Source organism: Ambystoma mexicanum, chromosome 6p (genome assembly GCF_040938575.1).
Source record: "Ambystoma mexicanum isolate Mex_15411 chromosome 6p, UKY_AmexF1_1, whole genome shotgun sequence".
Lineage (NCBI taxonomy): Eukaryota > Metazoa > Chordata > Amphibia > Caudata > Ambystomatidae > Ambystoma > Ambystoma mexicanum.
In genome coordinates, this window is record NC_090935.1 from 463,745,988 (window position 1) to 463,758,562 (window position 12,575).

The 12,575-nt window shown below is 49.1% G+C and overlaps 1 protein-coding gene across 2 annotated transcripts; it reads left to right on the forward strand.

The window, feature by feature from the left end:
- The first annotated feature begins 5,316 nt into the window (after positions 1-5,316).
- Positions 5,317-12,323, forward strand: FST (follistatin). 2 transcript variants are annotated; one of them, XM_069627263.1, is made up of 6 exons: positions 5,317-5,573; positions 7,564-7,755; positions 8,136-8,354; positions 8,677-8,901; positions 10,331-10,561; positions 11,266-12,323. In XM_069627263.1, the coding sequence occupies exons 1-6, from the start codon at positions 5,486-5,488 to the stop codon at positions 11,343-11,345; spliced, it is 1,035 nt and encodes a 344-aa protein (XP_069483364.1). In that variant the 5' UTR covers positions 5,317-5,485; the 3' UTR covers positions 11,346-12,323. The 2 variants fall into 2 exon arrangements, with proteins under 2 accessions (XP_069483364.1, XP_069483363.1); XM_069627262.1 differs by lacking the exon at positions 11,266-12,323 and adding an exon at positions 11,021-11,148 and having other exon boundaries at positions 5,350-5,573.
- Positions 12,324-12,575: the final 252 nt, after the last annotated feature.

Consider the following 12,575-nt stretch of genomic DNA (forward strand, 5'->3'; position numbering starts at 1 on the left):
AAAACGTCCTCCCCGGGGCCACCACCTTACATGCAAAATTCAGATGCCCAACCAATCTCTGCATCTCCACCAGCATCATTTTCCTGGCCCCTACTGCTTTTTCCAACAGTACCACCAATTTGCTCACCTTGTCGTGCGGCAAGCGTGAGGTCATGGCCACTGAATCCAACTCAATTCCCAGGAATGTTAACACCACTGCCGGCCCTTCCGTCTTGTCTTCCGCTAATGGTACCCCCAGCTCCTCCATCAAGTCTTGAAACAACTTTAGCATTCTTTTGCAATCCTCCTCCCTTTTTGCCCCGCTAATGAACAGAAAGTCATCCAAATAGTGCAACACACTCTCCCACCCTGAGCTGAATGAGAAAACCCACTGTAAAAAAGAGCTAAATCGTTCAAACAGCGCACAGGAAATCGCGCACCCCATCGGCAATGCTTTGTCTACGTAAATACGGTCCTCAAACTGCAACCCCAACAACCAAAAATCCTCTGGATGCACTGGCAATAATCTAAACGCCGCCTTGATATCGCACTTGGCCATGAAGGCCCCTCGCCCTTCCTTCCTTATTAGCTCCACCGCCTGGTCCACACTCGCGTACACAACCCCACACTCTTCCGGGGCAATGAAGTCATTAACTGACATACCCTCCGGCCACGACAAGTGATGAATGAGTCTGAACTCCCCCGGTGCTTTCTTGGGCACCACCCCCAATGGAGATATTACTAAGTCACCCGGTACTTCATCAAACTGACCCACCATCCTGCCCGCCGCTATTTCTTTGCTCAATTTTTGCCTTACCACCTCCGTATTCTCTCTTGCTGACTTCAGATTTTCCGCCCATCGCCGCACCCTTGGACCCTGGTAACCTAATCTGAACCCCTGCCCAAAACCCTCACTCAAAATCTTAGCCCCTTCCCTATCCGGGTAAAATTGCAACCATTCTTCCAACACCCCCACTTTAATTGGAGTAAAAGCTTTTCCCCCAACCCCTTTTCCTGCACCTCTCCCCCTTCCCCTGTCTCCTTGTTGGAAACACTGCGTGAGAGGGTGTTTCCCCCCGCACTTGCTGCACTCATGCTTGAACCTACACATGGTTCTTGCGCAGCTCTCCTTATTGTACCCCCAGCATGCTGCTGAGGACTGGCCCCTGCCTCCTCCCCCCGCCCCTTCCTGGGCGGGGCGACCAAGAAAGGGCCGGAAAGGCACTGGCAGCCCGCTCGCCGTGTGTAATGTCGGGGCGGGCCTCGTTGGGGCCATCCATTGCAGCCAAAGATCCATATCTATCTCCCCCCAGACCGCCTGACTGTCCTCCGCCATTCTCGCTCTAAATTCCTCGTCATACCTTACCCAGGCAAAGCCCCCAAAGCTTGTGAAAGCCTTCCTTATTACATCCATGTATTTAAGCAGGGCCACACAACGCTCCGGGAATTTTTCGCAATACACGGTGGCATAAATGATAAACGCCGACGTCCAATTCTCAATGGTCACCGGGACCCTCGGGCGTGAGGCCAGCTCTCTCTCTTCCTCCTTAGACCCCTCTTTCGCTCTCACCTCCCTATGAAGCAATTTGAAGACATCCACAAATTCACCTACCTGTATCTTCTCCCTGGTCGCTGCCATCAAATGTGCCCCCAATGGTTTTGTTATCCCCATGTATGGCAATTTCTTCTCCTTTCCCTTTACCTCCACCTCTTTATCTTTTCCCACCTGCACCTCGAGCCCCAATGGCTCCACCACTTTGTCCGTTTGGACCTCCACTGAGCAGATGTTCCTTTCAACCCCTTCGGCTCCAAAGGCCTGCACCCCGACCTCCTTCATCACACCTTGAAGACCACCCCGGTCATCCCCCAACCACCTATTTGTGACCCCTCTCTGCCATGCAGATGACCATTCCCTTTCCCGCTCACCTCTTTCCACGCCTGCCATCTGCGGCCTGGCCTCCACACCGGTGCGCCTCCTCTCCATTCTTAGAGGGCTCCTGCTGCGGGGACAAAACATGTCAGCACAATCACCCAGCCAATAATTTCCTTGACCCCTTACACCCCGACCCCCTTGTACTTCCCTTTCCTTGTCCCACCTTGAACTTCTTCTCTCTTCGCCCTTTCCCTTTCCGCCCTGTAATCCTCAAATTCCCATTGCCCCCCGTATTCCTCCCAACCAACTTCATCACTCCTTAAATACCATTGAGGATGCGGGCTCCTGCCCGAGATGATTTGCTGATCTTCTTCCGAGCCCGGGGCGTCCGCCCCGCCACTCCTCTGACGTCTTCTCGGCGGGGCTGTGGGAACCTCTGCCTGGTCCTCTTCTCTTGGGCGAGGCGTTCCTACCTCCACCCTGACATCCTCGTTGCTAGGGGCTGTGCCGCGCCCTCTAGGCTCTCCTTGCGCTAACCGAGGAGGGGCCGTACCGAAACCCTCACCCTCCATCTGTTCAGCGGGGGCTGCGCAGCACCCTCCGCCCCCACTCCTCCTACCCGGGGGGGCCGTTCCGCGCCCCACCCTACCCTCCTCAATTGACGGGGACCTCTCCCTCCTTCTCCCACCTGCGCTCTTCTGCAGGTATTTACCCCCTCTTCCTCTCTGCCCTGCCACCCCCACCTGCGCCCCACCCCTGCCCCCACTGGTGTTCCCTCGGTCCCTGCCCTCTCGAGCGCTCCCCTCTTCCCTAGAGCTATCATACCCTTCCTCCCTCCCTGGCTGCCCCCCTGATCTCCTTAAACCCCCATCCGCCCTCTTGTCTATCTCCCTCCTCATCTTCCTGCCCCTAGATTCCCAAATCTCCCCTCTCCCTGCCGTAGGGGTGCAAGCCACCACAGCCGCCAATGCACAGTCTGCCGCCGCTCTGCGCTGCGGCCTGCCCCCACCGCTCTCCTCCTCTCCCGTAACTTCCCCTACCGCGCCTTCCAATTGGGCTTTAGTTGCCCTGCTAATGATTTCCAGGGCCTTCTTCAAGGCCCCGGCATCCACCAGCCCCTTCTTGCTCGCCCCCCGGCCTGTCATCGTGCACACTAAAACGCGTGTGCCCAGAAATATACCCCTTCAAAATGCCCTAATTACTCTATGCCCCCGAGCCGGGACCTACCCGAGGACTAGCACCCTTGGCCCTGAGAAACCTCACAAACCTCACAGTAAGCTAACCGCCCCCAGAACCACAATCACAACCCACACCTAGTGAGGTCCCCTGTAAATAAACCTCCCTAATATTGCCAATTAATAAAGGCAAAATATTTAAACTAGCCTTCCTTAGATAGTTTTTTTTTTTTTTTGCTTCCCTACTGCTAAAATGAAAAATATAAACTAGTATGTATTTTTTTTTTTTTATTAAGCCTGCCAAACTACCAATTTGTACCCTCTACCCTCTCCCTCCCCACCACCTAGTCCAGCAACCCAAAGCGGGCGCCCTGCAACCCCTATAGCAAGCACTAGTTAGCGCTTGCCAACCGGCAGAGAACACTGCCACCTGGCCGTGTCCCGACAGCACCGCACTCCAACAACCACAACAGGGACGCGGCTCCTTTAAGCGCGCTGCCCAGCCCCTTTATGTGAGAGCACTGATACGCGCCCTCCGCCCACGGACCAGAACGCTCGGAAAGCGGCGTGGGAACTACTCCCTAGGGGCGCCGCGGAAAGCCGCTGCAGAGCCACTGAAGCTCCGCTCCCCCCCGGCCTCAACGCCCACACGAACCGCGGGCCTACGAACAGGATCACTAATCCCTCCCAAAACCCGACGAGAAACACGGAGCGCCCCACGCCCGTGGGCTACCTCTAACGCGAGACGGAAGCCTGCAGAAAACCGGTAAGCCGTGAGGGGTGTCTTATTTACGGCACCCCTCCTACCCCGCTAACAACAATACGAACTTATTTTTTTTTTATTTTTTTTTTTTATAATACCTACCCGCCCTCCCGCTATACTAATCCCCTACCTCACCTGCACTAACTCGACAACTAGGCCCAAGGAACCACAGGGAAGGCTCGGAAGCGGGCAACGGGACCTGTCAATCGCCAAGTCCTAACCGTCGCCTGCCTCCCGAACCTTCCCTGAGCCCTTAAATACCCCGGGAGGGGCGCTCTGCACCCCACGGCCACTCGCTGGCCGTGTGCAGCGCCAAAAAACTCCCCGGGGGAAACGCTTTGCGTTTCCCCCGGGAACCCCCCCTACTCAAACAACAGGCGGCAAAGGGGTCCCTCCCACCCCCACCCCTTACACCAGATTGCATTCCCATATACCTAAAAGAGATGCACTGGAAAGGATATAGTGTTGCCAGGTCGGAAGGAAAAAATAAGCTGAATGCCCTTCAAAAACAAGCCCAAAACAAGCTGACTCCCATCCAAATAAGCGGAAAAAACAAGCGTGCACCTAAAAAGTTGTGGAAAGGTCTCAAAAGTAAGAAACATAACACAACAAGAAAAACATACATAGACAGAACACTGACATAGTGTGTTAGAACAACAATATTTTATTGCATAGTGACTAGAAGTCCCAGATTGCAAAATAATACGGCCCTGAAATATTTGTATTTATTGTTTTATATAGCGCCTTAATCCAAGGCGCTATATAATATTGTAACATGGCCAATTGGAAGCTGAAAAGAAACATGGTCTTCCTGAATACATCTTTCTGAGAAAATGTTGTATATAGATTCGAATAATCCTCTAACCCAGTCTTGCAAAAAAAAGTTTTTAAAAAATAAATAAATAAAGGATGTTAGTGGATAATGCATCAGCACTGGGGATATCACCAGGATAATATTGCTATAGAGTGACGCTTGCTAAACTAAACCAATCCCCTTCTTTACATCTTTACATGTCAGTGTGTCTGCCTGCATGACAAAACTTTTAAAGTGCGTTTTTTTTGCATATGTTTCGGAATTTGGCATTGATGGGCCACCTGGTGGGCAAGTAACGATCCCATCAGTGCCAAACACTTAAGCATATTCAAAATACAGTTCGCACCCGAAAGCAAGACACAGCAGCAACTGCCGTCAAATGCTGCCAGCAGCCCAGTGCAGGACGCTCTGTGCGACGTGTAATGGGCTTAACAGCAATATAAACAAGCCCAATTACACGCGCACAGACGGTCCAACAAGCGGACGAAAACCTCGACAAGCGACCTCCAAATATTATAAGCGACTTTGGGCAAAAACAAGCCCAAAGTCGCTTATAATAAGCGGACCTGGCAACTCACCAAAGAAAGGAAAATGTCACCTGATTCAACTTTTGTAGATCCCCACCCCCAGAGGCGCGCACACACAGACTGACACACACACACACGCACACACACTTTCTCTCTCTCTCTCTCTCTGGGAGACCGCCCACCACAGAAGGACCCCCTTATAGATTTAAAGAGAGACTGCACTGGGCTGACGTTCATTCAATAGAGCGATCACTGGCGGAGCCCGGGCTGCTCTCACTCACTGTCCACTACTGCGCCGAAGGTTGCTGCTGCGCTGCCGCTCCTGCTCTCTCTCTCTCTGCACCAGGGCTGAGGATGGTAACCCAGAGAGTGCTGCCGCCGGGCATGCTCCTCGTCCTCACTGTCTCCTTGTGCCACCTCATGGAGAGGCGAACCGTTTATGGTAAGAAGCCAAGACAACCTTTCACCCTTTTTTGCATTTTCTTTCTTTTCGCTTTTTTGGGGGGGCTCCCCGTGACAGTGGTGTACGTGCATTCGCCACTCAATGCTACAGAACCCCTCGTTTTGTGTGGTCTCCAATGCTGAGCGTGTGTGTGTGTGGCAATGTGTGAGTAACCCCAAAGGAGCACAGACCCACACGCAGTTCTGCCGTGTTTCCCGTTCATTCTCGCTTTCCAGATACTGCAGAGCGGGGAGACGCGCTCCCCAATGCCGCTGCATGTTATCTCCCCCCCACTGCTGCCCTGTGCTGTCAGCCCAGGCGAACTCTGTGAAACGCAACTTCTGAGACTTTGAGGCTGGCGGGCTTTATTGCAAAGTTATGATGTTACATTGTCAGCTCTGGTGAATCTAATGTGCACGCCGACGGGGAGCTTCCAAGATTATATGACACCAGCGCAGTTATTGCTCCACGCTTTACCGAAGCACATGGGAATGCACATGTGTACATGTAGCTATTTACATTTTATAGAACAAACACGTCTCTGGAAATGATTGAACTTAGCCGGGACGTATACTTATGTACCTTCTAAATAAATGAGTGTATACACGCAGATCTAGATAATCTCTTAAAATGTGACATATGCTTGCATATCAACATACAAACATACATCACGTAGGATTACCTGATAAGCGGGTGGCCCTGCATGCATGGATTCGTTTGTATGGAATGGCATTTCTAAACGAATATGTAACACTGATATTGTGGAAACTTTCTGTGCACTCGCTGTGTGTCAGCGGAGCACTTTACCCTGCCGTAACATGATTTGAAGGAGACGGTGTGTATTTCCATGGAATTGTGCCACATGTGGCTACTTGATGTATGCTTTTATCAGCTGTTCTGCGAGGAGGCGTTGTATTTGGGGGGTTTCATGCCGTTCTCAAACCAAGTATTGGAAAGGAAATGTTTACCCCAGTTCTGCATGTTTGCATAGCCGTCCCCCGGCCCTCATCCACCTCTCACCCCCGGAATAAGCAGCATGAGAGGAGCCCAGCAGCAAGCCAACGGTTATTCATTACAATCAGAACTGCCGGGGCAAGGGGGCTGCTTGGGAGACGGCTCTCTGGCGTGCGCCCAGAAATGACATTATAGATTACATTTACGAAAGAAAACTGTTTCAAATTAAAGGGCAATAAATGTCCTCCCTCAAAGTACGCCAAGGAGTGGGGGGGTTGGAGGCGGGGGACGGGGGGGGTGATTGTTCCAGCTCCCGCTGCCGGGCATTACTGGTTCCCAGAGCCCTGCGCTCTGCGTGTCGGCCGCAGCTTGTTTTTCGGCCGCTGTTCTCTCAGCCGAGTCTTGTTTTGTGTTGAGTTATAGTGCTTTTTCTGTAAAGAATTGCATCCCAGAGAAGTCGGAGGTTTCACTGTAACCTGAGGAGGAAGGAGCCTTTAACAGTCAGGACCACTTTTAGTTCTTCCACTAACGCCCAGCACATAGCGCGGAGCTGCCAGTCTGTCATACTGGATATACAGCAACGCATCTGGGTGGGATGCATGTCTCTTGTACCGCGCCGCTCATTACTTAGCATAGCCGTCCCATGACCCTGTCATTTTCGCCACAGCATGCACCGTTTCAGTATGGTTTTCAGAGTACATTGTGTCAGTCTCTATGCGTTGGCATGTATGTATTTAACATGTTAAAATCTGCTAGCAGTTGCTTAAAGGCTGCCTGTTGCGGATACAGACTTGCTTTGGAAAATGACCGAGTTAGGCTTGGCACATTGCAGCCTCGCCGCTACGGTGTAGACTAGAGCGAGAGTCTGTGCTTTGCTGCTTGTGGGTCGGGCATGTGGTGGCGCTGCTCTCCTTGCAGTCGGCAGAGGGGGACGTATGGCAGTAAACAGTCTGGTGGAAGTGAATGCACGGCGGCGCACGTGTTGTGTCTGGGTCACTGCTAGCTGACACTGATACGGCTGGGCTTTCTATTGCAGCTGGGAATTGTTGGCTGCAGCAGGGGAGGAACGGCCGCTGCCAGATCTTGTACAGAAGTGAGCTGAGCAAAGAGGAATGCTGCAAGACTGGCAGGCTGGGCACCTCCTGGACAGAGGAAGATGTACCCAACAGCACCCTCTTCAAATGGATGATTTTTAACGGCGGGGCTCCGCACTGCCGACCTTGCAAAGGTAGCTGCTTCCGATTTCTGACACTATTCTCGCCGTACTTGCGATTCTTACACAAAGGTCTATATTTAGCTGTTCTGTCAAAAACGTGTTTTTCTTTCAATTTTCCAGAATACAGCATACTCACATCTCCAGAAAGCACACTAAAATCATGTTTCGTATTTTTGTTTGTGTAGAGGTTTGTGATGGTCTACTTTGTTTGACAGTCTTTGGGAGGGTGCCTCCAAGTAGACAAGCCATGCTCTCGTGGTGTACAGCGGGTCATCAATCAATTGAATGCGTTTTTGTCCAGCCTACCTGTCACCTTAAGCGCCTGTGCCGGTTACAATGCTCATGCAATGAAGAGGAGCTCAAGTATTTACTCCTCTCTTTCATCTGCACAGAAACCTGCGAGAACGTGGACTGCGGAGACGGGAAGAAGTGCAAAATGAACAAGAAGAACAAACCCAGGTGTGTTTGTGCCCCAGATTGCTCAAATGTCACGTGGAAGGGGCCGGTGTGCGGACTGGATGGGAAAACCTACAAGGACGAATGTGCCCTCTTGAAGGCCCGATGCAAGGGGCAACCCGAGCTGGAAGTACAGTACCAGGGCCACTGCAAAAGTAAGTTGGCACTTGGGAGCCACAATCCCTTGCCTCCTCATGTCTTTCTAAGAAAGATGGGAAAGAGCTGTCCTGTGTAGTACCAGTGTGGCTCAACCCTTTCAAAGCAAAAGAGGCCAATCTACGTCTATAGGTCATTCAGACCATTTAGAACTGAGTGGAGACACAAATACATTTCAGCTGTGCTTCACCAATCAGACTTTTTGTAATTTGTTCCCAATTTTTCTGACTGCTGTTGTTTACTCTTGTCAATTGTTTCATATATGTTTCACTCAGCTTTGACATCTCCCGTTGACCGTTCTCTACCATGTTTTTCCTTCAGAGACCTGTAAAGATGTTTTATGCCCGGGCAGCTCTACCTGTGTGGTGGATCAAATTAATAATGCGTATTGCGTGACGTGTAATCGGATCTGTCCAGAGCCAACAAGTCCAGAAATGTACCTCTGTGGGAATGACGGAGTGACCTATGCAAGTGCCTGCCACCTAAGGAGGGCCACCTGCCTGCTGGGCAGATCCTTTGGTTTAGCCTATGAGGGAAAGTGCATCAGTAAGTACACCAATCACAGAAAACCCCAACATCTGTGTACCTAGAAAGCATACTAAATTGTGTTTTTGTGTCAATGGAATGATTACTAGCATGTTGTGTGTCTCTGGGGTATGTGACCAACTTGTAAACCCCTCAGTATGGTTTTAGTTATTTTGACTGGTTTGTTCAGAGCTATTCCTCAAATGCAATTCTAATTCTACCCCTTAGGCAACAAAGTCAACTTGTTTATGGACTTTACAGCTATTGTGCCTTTTGGGTAGTTGAACATGGAGTACCCACCAAACTCCCTCTTCAAAATGAACTTTTAACCCTTTGGTGTAGCAATTCATTTTAGAGTAGCTGCCAACAGAATCCTTTTGAGAGTACTTAACTCTAGTAGCCTAATGAAATAGCAAAACAGCCATTATACTAATACAAATAAAACCAGTGCACCCACCGACTAACAAGTATTACTTGTCCCCAGGTTCTATGATAGCATGTTGGGTTAAATAAGACCAAAACAATGACAACAAGGATTCTTATACTATAAGGGTTCGTTATATAGTGATCTGCAATGTAACAGCCATTGCATTCAGGTTCACCAACATGTAGTTTTACCATACCCATCAATGCACACGCTTAAGGTGGGTGTTACCCGCCCTGAATTCAATTAAGCCGCACGCCAACCCTCCTACCCTCTATTTATTTGAATGAGCTCTCACCTGCCAAAAACAAAATTCTCCTTTATCACAGACCTGGGTAATTAAAAGATTGAGAAGTATGGTCTCCATTAAAACTTCAGGTTACTGCCAAATGAGCATGCACCCTCTCTTGCCCTCCTCAATCCTAATTCCAGACATGTCTCCTGATTCATAGATGCAGAAGTCATTGGTCGGTACACCACTAGCATATGGCATCAAAAAATTGGATTTCCATATATGTAAATTCAGCTTTGTACTGTAAGTCATATTGAGACATGAGCATTGGCCAAAACAATCCTTGTTGCATAGGATTAAGCAGCCAAATGTGTCCACAGTGCCCCACAAAACCGGGAAACTCCACTGTCAGGCCTGCCCTACAGCAGTCGTTGTCCTATTGCCTGTATGGCCAGACAGGGCTTGCCTGTATGGCCAGACAGGGCTTGCCTGTCGTCTTTAACTTACTCACTTGTGCTTGTGTCCAATGAGTCCTATTTTTTAGCAACATGTACCTGAATCAAGGACAATACCAATCTGTTGTCTGCGTGATTACCATGAAAGCACTGGACCACCATTACGTGTAGTCCACCAGAGCCACCCACAGAGTTTGTAAACAATCCCGTCAGTTAAAATGGAACCCGGTGCCGTCAGAGCAGCGTTGCGTCATGCGTCACAGGGCTGCGTCACGTCCATGCCTGTGTGGTGGAGAAGCGAGAATCTTTTACTCACCATGCCCATGTTTCCTCTTTCAGAAGCCAAGTCCTGCGAAGACATCCAGTGCAGCCCCGGGAAGAAGTGCCTGTGGGATTTCAAGGTGAACCGAGGCCGCTGCGCCATCTGCGACGAGATCTGTCCGGAGACCAAGTCCGACGAGGCGGTGTGCGCCAGCGACAACACCACATACCCGAGCGAGTGCGCCATGAAGCAGGCGGCCTGCTCCCTGGGCGTTCTCTTGGAGGTCAAGCACTCTGGATCGTGCAACTGTAAGTGAGATTTAACGGTACCCTTGCAGGACTTGACGGCTTCTGCAGGCAATCCCTCGGTAATGAAGAAGTACAGCCCTTTCCAAAAACAAAGAGCGGAATCCCGCGCACCGATGTGCACCCGAATTGTCTGATAGGTAAATTCTGGCAGACGCTGAACAGCCATTGGCCAGCTGCTTGAAACACCACTGAGGCTGCCTTGGCTCAGAAAGAGGCCGTATTGTTAGCAAGGGGTTGCCTGAGAACATCCCTCCGTCCTTCTTTTGTGTGCTATTGTGTCGGCTTCTATGTGCTTGGCTGTGTGCTTTATTAACGCTTTGACTGCATTAACTCCACCAAATAAAGCTTACAGCTTACATGCTAGTCCAGGGCGGCAGTCCCTGTGCGGTTGCCCGAACTAACTACGAGACACTAAAGCCATAAACCTAGAACACAAGAGCGCTTTTTATCTGATTTCAGGAATCTGCAAATAAAGCCTGAGCCATTGATTGATTCTCCAGAACTTTCTGCAGTTAAGACTCTAGGTTATGTAGGGGGAAGCACATGTCCCATAACAACAAGGTGCCACAGAGCACCACTGCAAGTCTCGTAGAATGCAACGCTGTATTGTGGCTATTCAGAGGGGCTTTCAAAACATGCACTGAGCTTTCTGCGCTGCTGTTGTCCCAATTTAAACAACAGCTCCCATGTATTCCCCTATATAGCCATCATTGAAGACCCCGAGGATGAGGAGGAAGAGGAGGACCAGGACTACAGCTTCCATATACCTCCATTTCACTGGTAAACCTCCAACCACTGCTGGAACAAACCCAAGGCCAAGAACCAATGTCCATACTGTAAATACCTGTATGCTTTATTTATTTTGGGAAAAGTATGTATACATATAGTATACATATAGTTGAGTCTGGTAGACCCTTATTTATACTGTCATGTTTTTTTTATTATAATTTATACATAGTGTCTGGATGACTCTACACCTTGTTTTGAAGAAATATATTCGTCAAAGGAAGAGCAGTGTTATTTATTGTGAGATACCTTGCTTGTAAAGTAAAACAAATCCTTCTTGTAAACTGTAAGTCCGTTCCTCACAGCTTACCCCTCAACCCACGACTATCACCTTTGTTTTCGCTGATGTCAGTTGATTTCTCTTCTTTAACCAATTTGCATGTTACTTCCCTTCTGTTATTTATTGGACTTTTCTTCTGCCTTTCTGTACATACATCCCCTCGGGTTCTGTTTACAAGGGATCTTGACTGACCAAAAGAAGCTGTAACAGAGATAAATAGACAAGAGGTGCACTGAGCTATCTTTAAGGCAACGCCCCATTTGCTTCCCCTCATGTGTGACTAGAGAGATGATAACTGGACATGTGAGTTTATTAAGGTGTCTGAACTAAAGGACTTCAGCTGTGAAAAGTGGGTAGATCTTTTGGAGAAAGACAACGTGTTGTATTGTATGATATTCTGTTAAGTTTATTGTGTTAACTTTGCCAACGTTCACTTGGAGATAGCCCCCTAGCACCATTATAGTTCTGTTTTTTAAAGTTATATCAACGCTTTATCGGTTCAAGTTTCTTGCTTTTCATCATACTTATTTTCTGTTTCAATTTTATATTTTCAAACATGGCAAGTTAAATATAAATTCATTTAAATATATAGTTTTGTACTTTTCTACCATGTAAATGTGCAGTGTATATAAAAAGTTATAAAGTGTATTTGTAAATAAATTATGAGTGAAAACAATAAACATGACATTTTGCCTATTCAATTTCTCTGTGGTGGTTTTTTAAGTGTTGGAATAGCACACTGCAACGGTACACCCTGCATGTCTTCGTGACACGTGCAACCCACTCATTTCACAACTGTATTGAGAAACTAAGCGAGACAATGTGTACATATGGGTTGCATTTTAAAGGCTGGGAGGAGGAATGTTCTGACCCCAACATTGCTTCCCTTCTCTGATTCGAAGCCCCAGGGGGTGGGGTTATGTAGCCAAGTCCAATCAGAAATATCAG